The following is a 17,715-nucleotide window of genomic DNA, read 5'->3' as shown; positions in this document are numbered from 1 at the left end:
AATGTCAGTGGTCCATCTTCGACTTTTTTCTAGTGAGTGCTTTCACTCACATTTCACATTTGACAATATCAGCCCTATCGCATGTCTGTCACCTGCAGGCAAATCATCCGACACTGCAGCAGGTTTCACTGGCAGTTACACTAATTACTATTACACAGTGCTCACATGCCTCTGTCTCTTTCTACACACAGAGTAATAGCTACTGTTAGGTGTGGAAGCTGCATACATGATTCCCACAAGACGAGGCAGTGACGATGAGGGCTGTAACATCTGCACTTGCATCGACTCTGCATTTTCTTTCTTATACCAGTTTCAGTGATTGGAGCCTGTTTCAGTGAACAAAATATACTTTCAGCCTCATTCAACTTAAAACAGATATTGTGCCATTAAATATCCATGTTCTTGTTTGCTATCTCACCCAGAGTCCGGTAAGGACATATCAGTTTGATCTCTGTGCATCCAGTACAAGATGTGTAGCCTAGCTTAGCTCACACAAAGAGAAGCGGGTGGAAACTGCTAGCTTAGCTCCCTCAAAAGTGAAAAACAAGTGCTGTCTCCTGTCTCAAAGCTGTCTCCATTTTGTCTCTAGCTTATTTAACATGTAGAAACAGAGAATGACATATTGTGGTTTAACAGCACTAATGTTAATTAGTGAGTTTAAGAGGTATTGGTAGGTGTATTTTGAACTGTGAACACAGCCAAGCAAGCCGTAAAATTTACTGACGTGAGTGGTCTTGATATAATTTATCTGTCTTGGACTCTCAGCAAAAAGGTGAATAACTGTATTTTCAAAAACGACAAACTCGTCTTTTGAGTATAGCAGTTTATCTAATTTTGGACTAAATCAATGAAGTTGCCTCACTGAGGGAAAAGCAAATCCCAGATTAAATGCAAAAAAACTTTCTGTGTTTATGTCAATGATGTCGGGTTTAATGGATCTTCCCCGAGTTAAAAAAATTATAAAATATAAAATAAAATAAATAACTAACTGATTGAGTGATTATTAAAATAATAATAATAATCATAATAAAAACTCAGATATCCCTCACATGTGTTGATCTGGCTCCAGTTTGAACCTTATAATACACAAACAGTATCAAGCTTCTATATTATTGTTTCAATCACAAAAAAAAAAAAAAGATGAAGAAGATTTCTTCTTTTATCAACCAAAGGTCAGACTGGTGTACACATGCTCTGAGAAGTGAGTGAGTGTGTGAGTTAGTGTGTGTATATGTGTGTGTGTGTGTGTGTGTGTTAAAGAGACTGATTGACAGCGCTGACAGTTTTGGCAGTTATAAGATTCTGAGGTGGGCGTTTTGATTGATGCGTCCAAGCAGGCGGCAACCCCGAGATTAAACCCTCCACCAGTCAGTCCACACTTTGTAAACACACACACACACACACACACACACCCACACACACACACACACACACACACACCCACACACACACACACACACACACACATCCTTCCACATCTTTTTCATATCTTATGCAATGTACCAAAAAGTGTTATGAGGCAAATAAAACAGAAACAAACCATGACTGTGCTAAATCATATAATTTATTCAACTGACCTCACATGTTTACATCTATACTCTTATAGACACGGCATGAATAAATAAATAGCTGATTTCAACGTCAACAAACAACATTTTTTAAATGCTGCATTTAAAAGTGACTTATTTGTTCTTGTTCTTTTTTTTTTTTGGTATATACATTTATCACACAAAAATACAGCATCATTGCAATTTACAACATTTAGCCACAAATGTGCCAGTTGGACAGCTGACATTGATTCTTTTCTGTGTGCCTTCAGGTTTGTGAATGAACCTAAGCTACGACACACTGATCATGAGGCTTATCTGACGAAGAGGAGAGTTTACATTCACATTTAAGTCCAGCGGGATCGCCTGACACTTTGCATAGCATCAGACCAGCAGTTGTCCCGCTCATTTTGAAGCTGATGTCATCTTGGTGGCAAAATCATAAATCCCACAATTTTTATTGTCAGAGACTGGACAGGATCAGGTTGGGATTTAGTCTGTTTTACTCATCTGAAGCCCAGCAGATATGGCTGCATACAGGGATCGAGTCCCCTTCACGCTAAAGACTAAATACAAGGCCATCTTGCCACCTTAAAGGATAAGGCTGGCGTTGTACTAGATCTTATTTATTGTCACCAAATCCCTTGAAAAGACCAAAATCAACAATGAATCAATTCCACTAACATGTTTTGTCGGTGAAGGCTGATGTAGCTCATTTCTCTCTGCCGGAGAACAAAAAAACTAACACATCAGTGAGCCACACCTGTTCACTGGATGACTTATTCCTTGAATAAGATTAACATAAACATTATGTTTTAATTTAAGTCAGTACCACAAGTGTATTAATCTGCCGCACATGAAGAAGTCCCTCATTTCTGCACCATTTACCCCTCTTTGAATCACATTTTTCTGTTAAATTGGTCAAAGTGTATGCCTTTTTCTTCGTTTTTGTTTCCAGCTCCAACTGAAAAAAATATTCTGTGGGGCTTTTCCTTAATATACTAACTAAAGTCATTAGTCAGGACTCACAGCCGAGTCAGCAGAATGAAATGTTGGCAGTTAACGTTTCTGCAAACCACTAATTCGCTCACATGTGTACGTGTCGTAGGCTACGTACAATATTTACACTTCTACAATACGTATCATATCACGTTCACATAACATGTTTATGACCTGACTCTCATATCAGTAGGTGGAGGGGATGGTCGTGAAGGCTGCCAAGCCATTGACTGCAGTTCAAGACTGTGCTTCAACATTTGTAAGTGTGTGAAACCACAGAATATTTTTAAGGAGTTTTCGGGAAAATTTGAGCTGTTTGTGGTGACCAGAACAAGTATTTTAAGCCAAAACATGATCTTTTCCTAGCCTTAACCAAGTGGTTTTTAGGCCTAAACCTAACCAAAGCATAAGCACACTGTTGTCACAACATGAAATTGAAAATTGAACCTAAAGAAACGTGACGTTGCAACATATGCGTGGTTTGCAGAGACGTACATCGCCAACATTTATCAGCCAAGTGGGTTGAATAAATCTTCGCACATCTTCCCAGGTGTGGGAAGTTAGAAAATACTGAAAATGGACCAACACAATGTTGGTTTTGGTCTTAATCGTTGACAATAAATTAAATACAGAATATCGCTAACCGTATCCTTCATCCTATCAAAGTGGTCACTTTTTACTATCGTTCCAAACTCAGATGTTTTTAAGGCGAATCCGTAGATTCAAAAGGACACCAACAAACCACAACAGTTCAGAGAGGAGAGAAGACACAGAGAAGTCAACAGGACAATAGTAACACTTAACAATGCCAAAAATCACCTTATAAAGTGACAACTCCTGTACTTGATACTCCTTATACAGAGCAGCAGTGTGTTTAGTCTGAAACAGCCAGATCTGGAAAAATATAAGGACTGATGTTGGGTAATTTACTATTTGTATGAGGGTGCTCAATCAGGAACATTTAACCTTTCATCACTGAGTATAACACACTGTAAAACAAACCTTGACAAACTGTAGTTTCCAACCTCTCTGCAGCATTAATCAAATGTCCTGAGGGCTAATCAACTGGGGACCGGATCAATAATGACCGGTGCTACTGACACCATCCCGGGAGGAACAATCATTTCCTGTCTCCACTAACCTGCTGTGGCTGGCCAGTCAATACAGGTTTACTATGAGCAAAGAAACCACCACACATACACACAAAAATATCTTCCGTGAGATCATTTTCCGTGCATATTAATGCCAATCAAAGCTTCTGTAGTGGTGTTAGATGTTCATACCTTCCAGGATACCATTGGCTTCCATTCATTTGTATGTGAACTTGTAAACCGATCATCATATGTGCTTTTATTGTTGTAAGCTGTAAATGCACACTGATTCAAAGATGTACTAACTAGACAATCATAAGTTTGAGAAAAACAAAGATTGCGAATCGATTTTTCACAACGCAGGGCGATGAATGGAAGCCAATGGCTGCCTGGAGCGAACACAGGAAAGACATTTTTTAAGATCCTCTGTAAGTTTATGCTGAATGCTTGAACATCAGGATGGTGTATGAAGTTACATTCATATCGTTCATGATGATTCTGCAGTACAAACTCTACGTTCAGTGACAAAGCTGCGGCGTCCAAGGAAGTAGAGGATGTTTTATGTGTTTGACTTTGGCGGCAAAGAGCTAAGTTTGTGTCCCATCTTATAAAAAGCTATTAATGATTACTTTTTTATGGTTAACTGTGACCATTATCTTTACCTTAACTGGCAATAGATACGTTTTCTGCTTCAATGTATCATCATGAAGAAAATGTGGATTGCACAGTGTAATGGATACAGAATAATGAAACCACTTCTATCATAGACTGAATAATTTAATAAACTGTCCTGTGCTGTTGTTATTTGTGACTGTGGTCCAGTTGTCTTTGCAACAGCGGGGACAACAATAATACCATCTTGAATCTGTTGCCACTTTAAAGCTGCTCATAATTTTTTTAATGAAAGAGAGTGTTATTGTGTCTTTCAGCTTATTATTTTGGGTTTGCGCCCCACTTTGTGTTCACTCGCACCGCTCTCGTCAACCTTGTTTCAAACCACATGAGGCAGAAAATGGTGGAATATTTTAAGGCTAAAAGGGGGGCTGGGTGGGATTATCTGATTTTAAATAACTTATGTTACTGACTCGACTTTTGAAATAATTCACACATAAACATATCACACTTTTATGGTTCTGATTATGTTGCCCCTATGTATCCTGCTCAGTGGTCATGACCTAATATTGGAAATGAAGGTAGTCGTTCACTTCATCATGCTTGCTATTGGGCTACGTTTCCCAGATTCCTTCTCTGTAGCACGTGAGTGAGTGTCTAGTCTAGTGGCTGGTGACGGTGAGTGCTAGGACCATGCTAGGTTAGTCCTGTGACAGATACCTTCAAACAAATAAAGTCTACCCACCATCCGAATAGGCTGAAAAACATATCCAGAACGTTTTTATCGCCTCATGTAAACTAACTTACCCCCAGCTAGATTCATGTGTAGAGGTAGCTAGCTAGCAAGCTAGTTTGGCTAATTTACTAGCTAATGTTACATTGATCATACCCGTAAAACTTTCAGTGACAGCCCGTACTCTTGCCTCAGAAGTTGATGGAGAACAAAACAGAGCTATAAGGAGGGTGAATATTGAACTGCTGGAAAAATTAACTCCTATATCAACCTTCTGTTTGGTGAGACAAGGGGATTGGTAATATTTTGGTGGTACAGGGTTTGTACTTGACACTTACTGTGTGTGGAATAAGCGAGAACAACAGGAGGATTAAGAGCAAGGTGAACACACAATGTAAAAATAAGCTAAATTAAAATAATTAAAAAATATTGGTCTCTTAATTTAAAAACAATGACAGACAGCACAATGTATCTATCTATACAACATAGATCCTAAAAATATTATTGCTCTATTAATAAATATACTCTACGCAAATTTAAAACTTGAAGTCTGAAACATTTCTGGAGCATTCACTTGATGCCAAGTGTACACATGTGCATGTACATCAACACACACACTGCTATGTAGACATTGACACAGTGCATTGGTTAGATATTGCACAATCTCTTTACCCACAGCGAACCCTTGTAGATGTCATCACGCACGCTATGTCTGCTGTAGTCTCTCATTGTTTCCCCGTGAAAGTCCCTCAGATCACTGTAGCAGCACTTAAATTAAACAGGTTGTCGTGGTTGTAGATTCACAGAGTCATGATAAAAAAAAAAACAGAAAACACAAGAATGAGTTATGGTACGCTTGACACAGCTGATTGACCTCCTCGACCTCCTGGTTCTAGGCAAGGGATCTTAAAAAAGAAGGAGGCACCACGTCATCAGCATAAAACAAACTTGTGGAGTCACTCGGAAGCCACGGCAGATTTCTGCTGATACAGCTTCCAGTGTGGCAGTAGCAAGTTTCCTGAAGAATGTCGATGCCTCTTTGATTATTCCTTCTTCTTCAGATTCCTTGGTTCTAGTTTTCTTTGTGCCTTTGTTGCCTAGTCGTCATTGTGAAAAGCCTCTGGACTAGACGCCCCGTCATCGCTGAGGATCTCAGTGTTGGTGAATGTCCCAGCGAGTGACGCACCCAGGACCTGCTTGACGGGTGCCATCTCTGAAAGAATGATGTTATCGTGGTTGCTCACCAGCGTGGCTTTGTCCATGATCTCCTTGCTATGCTTGGACACCACGGCGTCCAGGAAGTCGTACTTGTGTGACCACATACCGCTTTCAAACAGGTACTTTGTCAGGTAAGAGACTGCCACGTTTGCCAAGAAGGACGCCACCATGGACATAGTCTTGAATGGGAACCTCTGCTGAACAAAGTGCTCCACATCCCCAGTAAGGTGGTGGACTCTCTCCTGGGTCACCCAACCGGGGTAGTAGATGAAGGGAGGAAGTTTGAGGTAGGGTTCCCCTCCACCGATGCGTAGCAAAAGACCAACGACATAGGCAGCCACAGAGCCGTAGGTATTGGTGCCCTTGACGAATAACACACTGAGGAGTTGGGGAAAGATGATGACGTAGACCAAGTCGGAGCTCAGGTACCACAGGCCATACACTGATCCTGTTAACAACGCCATAGCCGTGGCAAGAGCTCCAAATACAAAAATTGTGAGGCGCATCACCCAAACAATCTCCCAGTCTGAGGCCTGGAAGAGAGAAGAAAGAGATAACAGAGTGAAGAGGAAAACATTAAATGTGGAGAAGATAATGTTGAGAATGGGAGGAATGACAGGACAGGCTTAGGTTTTAATGTTGTGGCTGATCGGTGTAAATGCTAACGGTAACTTAAGAATAAAGAAATTTAAGAAATGTCAACCTGCTGGTGGCGCTAGAGGAAATGTCAGGGGATCATCAACGGTGTCTGGATTGTAATTGTCTGGGGAACTGTACACATTTTTGTGTCAATCCATCCAATAATTGCTGGTATTTTTCTGACTGGCCATCTGTCACTAGCGTGGTTAAACATTAAACTGTGTTATGATGGATCCCCCTTCTTTTCTTGCCAAGACCTGCTGTACTCTGCCTCTGACTGGTTGCTTTTGTGGGTACCTTTAGTTGGGTTTAAGCATGAGGATTAATGCAAAATCTGCCCATATTTTTTAGTTCTTAGTTCTGTTGAGTCAGAACAGTTTTGTCTGAAGGTTTGGGGTCTGGTTGTGTATGTTCAGCAGGCATAATAGGCGAGCTCAACATCTGACACATTTGCAAACCACTGGGATGGAACTAGAATTGATTTATCGATTATATGACTGATGCTTGCAACCAGTGTCTCAAACTGTGCAGATGTGTATTATCGTCGGCACTCTTACCGACTGTCGGAAGGCGAGCTGATAGATGTTCCTGGCAAACATGGAGCTGGCTGAGAGAATGGATGAGTCTGCCGACGACATGACGGCAGCCGACACTGCCCCCAGACCAAAGAAGGAGACGTAGGGCGGGCAGAGGTGCTGAAGCACTATGGGGAGGATCATGTCCGATTGATCCTTATCCTTCGGAGGGAGGGACCCGTAAGACGTCTGGTTCCAGTCTGGAAGAAGAAGAAGTGGGAACGATGGTCAAAAATGTGTTGTTTTCTGCATCCAAGTGTTATGATTATCTTTAAGTAATGCAGCGACTTGTGTGAAGAGCATTATTATTATAATGGTCCCTGTGGAAACACTTGTTTTAGTTGCTGAGAAACAGAAGTGCCTCACATGTCTGTGTGCTAAAATCCAACAGAGATTATCAATGTAATGGCGTGCTGTTGGTCAGAATGCAGGTAAGGAGCCGCAGTAGTGAGATGATCCCAGAAATAATGGACTCTGATTGAAAATGTGACATCCAGTTGATACACTGGTTTATGCCTACTGAACCATTGGTTATGAAATATGAGCCAGCATTGAGGAATACATCACGTGGTTTAATTACATTTTAATTGTAAATTAGATTAATAATCATTAATTATGATTAATGTGTGTGTGTGAAGCATTTGATTCTAATGAGACACTTCAAGCTGATTAAATACAGAAGTTTGAATGGATGCAGGCTGCTATTTTTCATGGGGAAACAATGAGTACTTGCAAATGTGGGAATAAAAAAGTACATTTAAAGCAGTTGTATGTAATTTTTTTAAAAGTGAAATAAGTGTTAAATAGCTGTATATACCAACAGTAATCATTGTTATAGAGTGTTTGGTCAGTAGCCCATGTCTGTCCTCCCACTGCTCGTACAGTAACAGAGAAAATAACTTTTCTGGTATCCCTGCCCACTTTATCCAGTCGGGGCAGAGAACTCCATAAAGAGGCGGTCCTATCTGCTCGTGAACACGCAGAGAGCGGGGTCCTTCTGTTTGTACTAAAGAGGAGGGAGGGCATTGCTAACTGCAAAACAGACAGGAAGTACAGCTATACTAATGGCTCTGTCAGGCTGCACTGCACACACTGCTTTGAGTTCGATGCTAGCACCAGCATGCTAACATGCTCACAGTGACAGTGCTGTATGTAGAGCAATAATGTTTACAATGTTAACATTAACATTAGTCAATGAGCACTAAACACAAAGTGCAGCTGAGGCTGATGGGAAGTTTTCAGGTTCTTAAACCAAAGTATTGGACAAATTGGATTTTTGACCTAATGGTGGTGCTGGATGAAGAGTTCAGAGGTCACAAAAGGGATTATAAATTTCATGGTAATGATTGTTTTCGCTATTGATTAATCTGCTGGTTATTTTAATGATTAACTGATTACTTTTTAGTCTGTAAAACGTAAAAAAAAAATGTGAAAAATGCTCATCACAATTTCCCAGAGGCCAAAGTGATGTCTTCATTTACTATCATTAATCACAAAGAAAAGCAGCAACTCTTCACAATTAAGAAGCTGGAACCAACACCCATCCACCACCCATGCTCCACTGTTGTCCCATCCTCTATTCAGCAGGACAACATTTCACTCCTGTATTTCTCAACCCTCTGACATCCGTCTATCTTTCTGCCACTTGTTTCATCCTTCTCTTCATCCTCCAGAGGTATACATACTCTCCCTCCTCTGGATATTCACAAGCAGCGGCTGATTAGAGTCTGTTACACATGAAACAGCTTCAGACGGACGACATTAATTAGCTCCTCTTCAGATGTAATATTCACTAAATCGGCATGGTCCGATGGCTCTCTCCTCTGCCGGTCGTGACAGGATCCGTCTGATGTTGTTTACCCTCCAGATACTGTATGCATTTACACATCTGACAAGAAAATGCTGCTGGGGTGTAAACAACCCAGGAAGGCTGCATTGTGTTTCCTTTGATCGCACTTTGCTGTTTAAATAAAGGATCAGATTCCTGGATGTTTCGATTGTCTTTTGATGTTTCATTTACCGCCCAATCAATATGTGTACGCATATCATTTACGGATCAGTGTCTGATATGTTTGTATTCATCTGTGACTTAACAGCTGCAATCCAGATGTAACTGTTTGCGTGTGACATTGCAGTTTGGTCATTTTTTTGTTATTTTTAGGCTTCAAAGTCAGATGTTAATCACATGCAGTTGTATTTTTGATCAGAACTGGACTAACTTTTTATTCACAACCTAAGGACATGATTTAATGTAGGGTTAGATAAAAAATAGGTGATCGTTTAAGTGTTTTTAAGACAAATGAATATAAACTGTGTGTATTTGTATTTACCAGTGGAGGCCCCTATAGCTCCTATGAGGACAGAGGGGACGGCCATGACCAGGCAGCCGAAGGCGGCGATGAAGGAGAGGACCTGGGCGTAGGTAGCTGAAGAGGCAGAAAGAACCCGTTGAAAATAGACCTGCCAGGGAATCCCCCCCAACATCTAGAAACAGAAACACCGTAGTAAATACAGACACCAAACCAATGCAGAACAGCTCTGAAACCTACTCTGACTCCGACACATACGCTCTGCAACTGTGCCTCCTCTAAATAAAACTAATAATTACAGGTAATCATCTTTAGAGTAAACCTCAAAGAAACAAACAATCCAAAAAATCAAATGCCCTGCGCCTTTGCTGCTTCACCTCAACCCCCCGCCTGCAACACTTAACAGCAGAATCAATGTGTGCATGCGATTAACTTTGCAGTAATTTACTGTCTCCTGATGAATTTTTGGATTAAAAAATGCTCTCACCAACAAGCAGAAGTTGTCCGCCCAGAGCCATTTGTCTTCAGGTTCAATCTTCCCCAGCCAGGGTGACTGGTAGATTGCCTCCTTGGCTGAAACACTGATGTCCGTCACGGCAGGATTTGACAGGGCAAAAGGCACGCTGATCCACTGATGGAGAGAAAGAGATCAGAGTGCAGATATTATTATTGTTGAATAGGCATTCAGTCTTTTTAATGTTTCCACTGTCAAAGCTGCTTTTAGACGGCGATTTTAGATGTAAATCAGTGTAAAGTTGTGGACTCATGCTGTCAGAGGGGCAGGGGTGGAAAAAATAAAAAAGCAGCAACTGTATGTGGTGAAAGTCGCGATGCCTTGATTGTAAAACACACCCAAACCCTGTTGGGCCAATTTTATCTCCAGTGTGCTACCATAGGAGGCATCCGAGTAGCCACTTTTGCCATGTTTCTCTTTTTTCACAGCCCTGCAGAATCCCCAGAATTAAATGTTGGCAGTGTACAGCCCTGGATATGTTGAAACTTTATGTTCCTTTAGGTTAAATTCCCTAGTTCATGTTTTGCAAACGCTGTGCTAATGCTGTGGTTTAGTTAAGGCACAAAAAATACTTGGTTAGGGTTAGGAAAAGATCATGTTTTGTCTTAAAATACCTGTTTTAGACGCCAGAAACACGGCTAGAGATGACCTGACTTCACGTCAAATTATTATTATTTTTTTTTTGTGCCATAAGTACGGTTGGAAATTGTCCCAAGGGGTTCACTCTTACAAAAGTTGAAACACAGTCTCCAACTGCAGTCACTGGCTTAGCAGCCATCTTGCCTGTTAATTGCCAACATTTTTCCTGGCGACTCGGCTGGGTCTAAAGAATATTAGGTAGCTGTGTCTTCATCAGATGCTTTTTTAAATTGACGAACAGACAAGATCAAAGATTTGATCAGATGTAATATTTTAATAAGGATGACTGGTATCTTTAAAGGTTGTTTTTTGCCAATAAAACACCTCAAAGATTAATATCAAATATTGGCTAATGAGAGCTTCACATTCTGAGCTCAAAAGTACAGGACATAATAACTTTGGCTTCAGTCTATACTTGTAAAACCCTATTTAATTGTACTGAAGTCAATCCAATGCTTAAATGTATTATTACCTCTGTTGTCCCTAGCTGAGCAGATGTTAACAGTGAGACTCACCAAGCCCACAAAGATGCAGAAGAGCTGGACTACATCTGTGTACGCCACAGAGTAAAGTCCGCCAACAAGCGTGTAGAAGATTGCGATCAGGGCTGAGATCACCACCGACATGTTAATGTTTATGTCCACGATCACGCTCAGAGTGGCTCCTACAGGACAACACGTTCAGCTCATGAGATACAGTCATCAGTTAGAGAGAAGAAGAAAACTGAATGGACGTAACAGTTAACTTAATGCTGTGCTCGTAATGAGTTCAGACTATAACAATTATCACCTACCCAGGGCAGATAGGATGGCTGCAGACCAGAAGATTTCCCCCATGAGCGCGGGGATGAAGAGCAGGCCGCCCATCCTTTTTCCATACAGCTGCTGGAAGGGATCCAGCATGGTGACGTATCCACGGGAGCGCATGGGCTTGGCAAAGAAAAGGCCGCCTGAATGATGTCAGACATTAAAGCGACATTATGTAACTTTTTTCCCTTAAAATGACAAAATCGTGATAGTACAGTGTCTTGTAACAGGGTGAATGGTGTCTCTGTCTCAGCCACTCCGCCCCCCCATCACTTGTTTCTGCACTATGTGACTTAAGTCTGAGGATCACAGCGTTACATACGTGTTTACTTCAACATACAGGTTTTTAACACATAACATGTTATGACGTAATGGATTTTGTTTGGAGTCGGCACCTACGTTACGTCTCGTGATTTGTGTTTAGGTCAGTGGTGTTGCACTCAGAAGCTGTGGGAGGCGCAAAATCGGCCAAAATGCCAATTTCTACATAATGTGGCTTTAAATGTAAGATATACTGTATTTCTAAGAGGACAACACATGTGTTTTTACTGCACTTCTACATCATATTATACTTTATACCTGCTAAAGTCCCAGAGGACAGTAAAGCATTTATTTTAGCGTAATATTCAAAAAACAGCAGAGACTTGAAATTGCAATAAATACCAACTTATTGTAAAAGTTGTGTTATTATTGTGTGGTATTACAGTTGCAAGCATACAAGCAGAATGAGCCATAAACCAATGATTTAGATGAACAAAAATAAAAGCAGAAGTGGTGATCACTGAGATAGATTAACTTAAAATACTGTTGTAAATGGCCTAACACATGTAAAATTACTGGTGCAATGTCACTGTCTCTCAACATACACTTTGTGCTTTTTACAGCACAATTAAAGAAAGTAGCTACACAGACACACACATACTGGAGCTTACCCACTACCAGGCTGAGAGCGTAACCGAAGGGGGCCTGTGCCCAAGCCAAGCCGTAGTCTGGCAGGTAGACATACTCTGCTGTGCCGTTGATGTAGCCCCCACCCACCCAGGTAGCTGAAAGCAAGAAACAAAACACTTTTATGACACAACACTTTGGCGCACAAGTCAGAATCAAACAGAATCCATTTGGGAAATGATTCAACTCTGACATCAGACTCTCAGGTGATATTTAGGACTCATAGCTCATATTTAAAACGTTTCATCCATCAGTCGTCGCATCTTAAATTGCTCTAAATGTATTGAAATGTAATGTTGAAACTTTTGGTGATAAATTATATTAATGGCCGCGGTGCTGCCCGTGCGTAAAAGAAGAAATCGGTGGAATTATTGACTTTTTTCCACCTCATGTGATACCTAAATGTGACAGAATCATATTGAACACTTACTAAAAACAATTTAATCAGAAAACTACCCAATTTTAACGCACCGGTCATTGTGAATCCACCAACGAACAACCCGATGTCTCTCCCCCCGACCATGATGCTCTCGCTCCGGTCTCCGCCTTCGCCAACGCCGGAGTTCTTGTTCTTCCATGCGGCCCAGATCCCCACGAACAGAATAAGGAGGTAGAAGATCACGATAGCCACGAGACCCTCGGCGTGGATGGTCATCTTCCTTTAGTCCGCTTCCTCCCGCCGAGATCAAGTGCTACTGCGCGCCGAGGACTGGAATTTCATGGAGAGAACTTTGAAGAAAAAAAGGTAGAGACACGTTTCTGTGGACTACGTTTGACTTGCATCTGAATAAATATTTTACCGCCAGACTTAAAAAAAAAAAAAATCAGGTCTATTATCAGCACAGACACAGCGCGTAATTCCAATTAATTACCTGCGTTTCATGCTGGTGGAGCACCACCTAATGACGTTAAAACACTGCTATCCAAACATTTTTTGAGGTAACCAACGTCTTAAAAGCTACAAGATTAAATTTGTTCTCAGCTTAAGGTGTTCAGTGACCACACCTACATGTCACAAACTGACAGTTTCTAGGTAGAGAATGCAAACTGATTTAAATTTTGTTTTTTACGCACCGATAGTCTTCATGCTTACTGCAGATATCCAGCTGTAACAACTGTAAAATCCCCTGTTTACCAAAGAAATATAAACACACATAAATCCAAATTCTGGCGGACGTCCAGCCGCAAAGGTGGGATCACCAGAAGATAAATATCTCAATCTATTTTTCCTGCAAATTACAGTTGAAGAAAACAACATGCGAAGGATTTTAAACCCACATTTCCGGCTGAAAAACTGCAGTTTTCAGAGATGCCAAATTTGATAAAGTCCCAGCATCTAATACATCCAAAAAAGAATATGCGAGCAGGAATGTCGCCAAACAAAAATCAATTAGTAGACGACGAGCTGATGCTTTGATTTGATTAAAATAAATATATTCCTGCCTTCGTCCCACTTTGAAGATGATGTTTGAACTAGTGCGGTGAAGACCTTACCGTGTCCAACCGACGCACACAGCAGAGGAAGGGGAACACCCGGGACTCCATCATGTGTCATCAAATCAAAACCAAAATAATTAAAATGATCAGTGGTGCTCGCAAAATGGTAATTGTTGCGTTTAGGACAGTTGAGGATGTTTTGCGCGCGGGTTACACTTCTGTCAGATATCGGTTATACCAATTATAGCACCAGTTAACTCACAGGATGTCTCTTAATTTTTAATTTAGACTTTAAAAAGTGTAAACGCTACTCTGTAGACCTGTATGATTAAAAAAAATTGGACCGGCATGGTTTCCTGTCGCGCTTTCGTGCGTAAAAGTCCATTAATGCGTCCTAAACGCACCGTCAAAAAGCTGCGATCCATCCATCAAACAAAGGAGACTCAAACAGAAACATTTAGGTTTTGTGTCCGATGTGCTGCATCACAGGAATCAAACCTGTGGGCTTCAGCTCCCCGATGCGCTGACGCCATGGCTCCAGCAGGCCGGTATTGCATTATTGATCTCTCTTTAAATCAACATCTGTCACTTTGGTCAAATACAGTTAAGAGGCGGCCAACACATATTAGCAAAAGAAGGAAAAGTCAGAAAAGGAGGTCGTCTTACCTTTCCTTTGAGGAAATATGTCAGGACAGATGACAGGAGCGGGACCTCCACAAGAAGATTTTAAAAAGTGTCAAAGACGATTTTGTTGGGAAAATGTTGAGGTGCCACAAAGTAATCCTCTTGGACGAGCAAACACAATTCTCCTGTGTTGTTTTTGTGAATCACCAGTGCTCGTCAGAAACAGAGAGAGAGAGAGAGAGAGAGAGAGAGAGAGAGAGAGAGGGTGGAGGTGGGTGGGTGGAGATGAATGGGAGTGGTGGGTTTATTGGGTGCTGTCAGGGTGGGTAGATGGTGGATGAATGTCTTCCAGGGCAGGACGAAAATAGCACCTAATAGAGAGTGGCGTGACGCACAACCTCTCCGGGAAAGCTTTCCAATATCATAATATGGTATTGGCAATGAATGGATGAAACCTGTACGCTGCCAGGTCACATCTCAGGCCTGATTTACGATCCTGCGCAGGTCCCCAGATTCAAGCGTCACGTTGATTCTGGCTGTATGATGGTGATGTTGAGGGTGTAAAGATTACGTTTTCATTTTATGAGCCACCTTACGCATGAAAGAAACCTCAGTCCACTCAGAAGTTTTTGCATTTAAACATCAAAACTTCAAGTACAACTTAAAAATAAAATACTGTGAGTCATGACGAAGGAGCAGTGGTGGAAAAAATTTAAAAAAAGCAGCAACTGTATGGGTGAAAGTCGTGATGGCTTGATGGTGAAACACACCCAAACCCTGTTGGGCCAATTCTATCTCCAATGTACGACCATTCAGGCTGTCTGAGGGGAGGGGAAATATAAAAATGGCACCTTCACTGTGACGCATTCATCTCTTACTTCATCACCGTCTCCATCAGGGGTGTAAATTACAAGTTTCATTATGATACGATATTTACCGATATCACAAAGTCTGCCATGATACGATTTCGATTCGATTCGATTCGGGGGCCTGCGATCAATACGAGATGATATCATCAATTCACATAAAGCAACTAAACTATGTTTTGACTGTTTTATTGCTGAACTCTTCAGTGGAAATATTATTTTACCAGTCGCTCCAGACATTTAAATGGAAAACAATCAATCCTTTTAATAAAAAGAAAGCACTGTTTAGAAAGGACAGACGAGCCATGGGAATTTCACAATAAAGGTGTATATCTTAACGATGGCGGCGATATGAATCGATGCTTTCACTTTGCATCGATGCTTTTGGATCGTTGATCATTGAACCGATCTATCGATCCGGATCGATGTACCGTTACACCCCTAGTCTCCATCATGCATAGGTCACTTTATCGACCATAGGGCAGCAAATGGGGAAACCTTTGCTGCACCACGGCCCCCCAACGCCCCCTATAATATATGATGTATATCATAAAATGCACACAGTCCATCCATCTACTTTTCACTACTTCTGTTTACACACTGCTTGTTGGATTACATAAAGACAGACTGGTGATTTAAATGTATTTACACCCATGGCTGGATACCATGGATAGACTGTTTGTCAGGCCTCCACCACATTCACAAACAAAATGACTAAACTGCCACATGATTATTATTGTGCTCATTAATTTACTCAGGTTTATATTTTAGCTTTATCTATTTATATGTCGGTGTGCGTACCTAATTTGTGAGTCATGTATTTATAGGAAAAATACAGTCCTGTATCATAGATTTCATTTATATGCATTTTACATTTCATTTTAATGTGTCTTTACTCATTCAGAGGAAGATATTTAAATAGGAAAACTACATTTACAGGTGCTTTCTCCTGACATCGATGAGGTAAAACCACTGAACCAAAATACAGTCCTGACCATCCACAGTTCTTTGTTCTTTACTTCAGCTGTATGTCTATTTCTGTGTAAGTAAAATGTAAAACTGGAGTCAAATTCCTTGTAAGTGAACACATACTTGTCCAATAAAGCCGACTCACAGGACCTTGTTATGGTCACCTTTAGTCCACTTTAAGCTGTACGTTACCCAATTCAGTCTTAACTGCATCATTTTCCTTTAAATAAAGTGAAGTGAGCCTGCCACTGCAGCACACAGCACTTAAATTTCTTTCTTTTTCTGATTCAGTCCTAAACACCGAGTACCTTGCTCCTATTGTGTCCCTATGTTAATGGTTTTTAATGTTTTGAATGTGATATGCTGTTTTTAAGAAAAGACAACGTTCTGTTTTCTTGCATGCAAAAGGTATACAATGAAGTATTTCCTCTTCTATTTCAGTTTAAAATACTATAACTCATTATATATGATGAAGATAATGAAGATCTACCACACTACAGCCTGCCTTGTGTGTTGCCGAGGAGGTTTCCTTGGAGCCTTCAGACCGCTGTCCATGGTGCTGAAATGTGACAGAGCCCACAACAGAAACACTTCACATTTCTTGTAATTTGTCATTTGCTTCGATGTGAAGACTTCTGCCTCATTATTCCTTCAACTTTAAAAGTATTTAAATGCTCATACTCATAATTTAGTACCATTCATTTCCATCGACTACATCAGCAATCATACGAACTGAAGTTAATTATTCATTGTTTGGACTTTACCGGCAACATAAATTAGCTGCTTGATGTAAACAAAGATGTTGACCGGTCTGCCTGCTGGAAATAAGAGGAGTGACTCGCCTGAATTGTGACACGTCCTCTTAATTTATTGTGTGTGTGTCTGACAGGCTGCCAGACGGAGGGCAGCTCTAATTGGAAGGTTTTCCAACTAATAAGCCTCAGAAACACGTCCACAGTGTAACAGGTAGTTTCAGACAGGTGGCCTCAAGAAAAGAGTCACACTCGTCTTATTCGTCATCTACTAATGATAATTCTCTATGTGACACTTACGGCTAATGACTCTGACTCTTTGTTAGTGCCATCCATAAAAAAAGTCATCAACATTCATCGACTGGTAGCATACAGCATGTCTACCAGATGATGTGGTTTAATTGAATAAGTAGAGGTTCGACCTGAAGGCTGTAAGC

At 40.9% G+C, this 17,715-nt stretch overlaps 1 protein-coding gene across 2 annotated transcripts; it reads right to left on the bottom strand.

The window, feature by feature from the left end:
- Positions 1-1,692: 1,692 nt before the first annotated feature.
- LOC311263055 (high-affinity choline transporter 1-like) lies at positions 1,693-14,868 on the bottom strand. Of its 2 annotated transcripts, none has more exons than XM_084362910.1 (9): positions 14,734-14,868; positions 13,102-13,359; positions 12,615-12,728; positions 11,670-11,825; positions 11,392-11,540; positions 10,211-10,354; positions 9,745-9,898; positions 7,397-7,614; positions 1,693-6,733 (listed from the first exon to the last, which is right to left on the bottom strand). In XM_084362910.1, the coding sequence occupies exons 2-9, from the start codon at positions 13,283-13,285 to the stop codon at positions 6,080-6,082; spliced, it is 1,773 nt and encodes a 590-aa protein (XP_084219036.1). In that variant the 5' UTR covers positions 13,286-13,359; positions 14,734-14,868; the 3' UTR covers positions 1,693-6,079. The 2 variants fall into 2 exon arrangements, with proteins under 2 accessions (XP_084219036.1, XP_084219037.1); XM_084362911.1 differs by lacking the exon at positions 14,734-14,868 and adding an exon at positions 14,125-14,168 and having other exon boundaries at positions 13,102-13,339.
- Positions 14,869-17,715: the final 2,847 nt, after the last annotated feature.

The sequence above is a fragment of the Pagrus pagrus genome, assembly GCF_965226575.1.
Source record: "Pagrus pagrus genome assembly, chromosome: 9".
NCBI classification, from domain to species: Eukaryota; Metazoa; Chordata; class Actinopteri; order Spariformes; family Sparidae; genus Pagrus; species Pagrus pagrus.
Note: the sequence above shows the minus strand (reverse complement) of the source record. Positions and strands in the feature narration are given on the sequence as shown.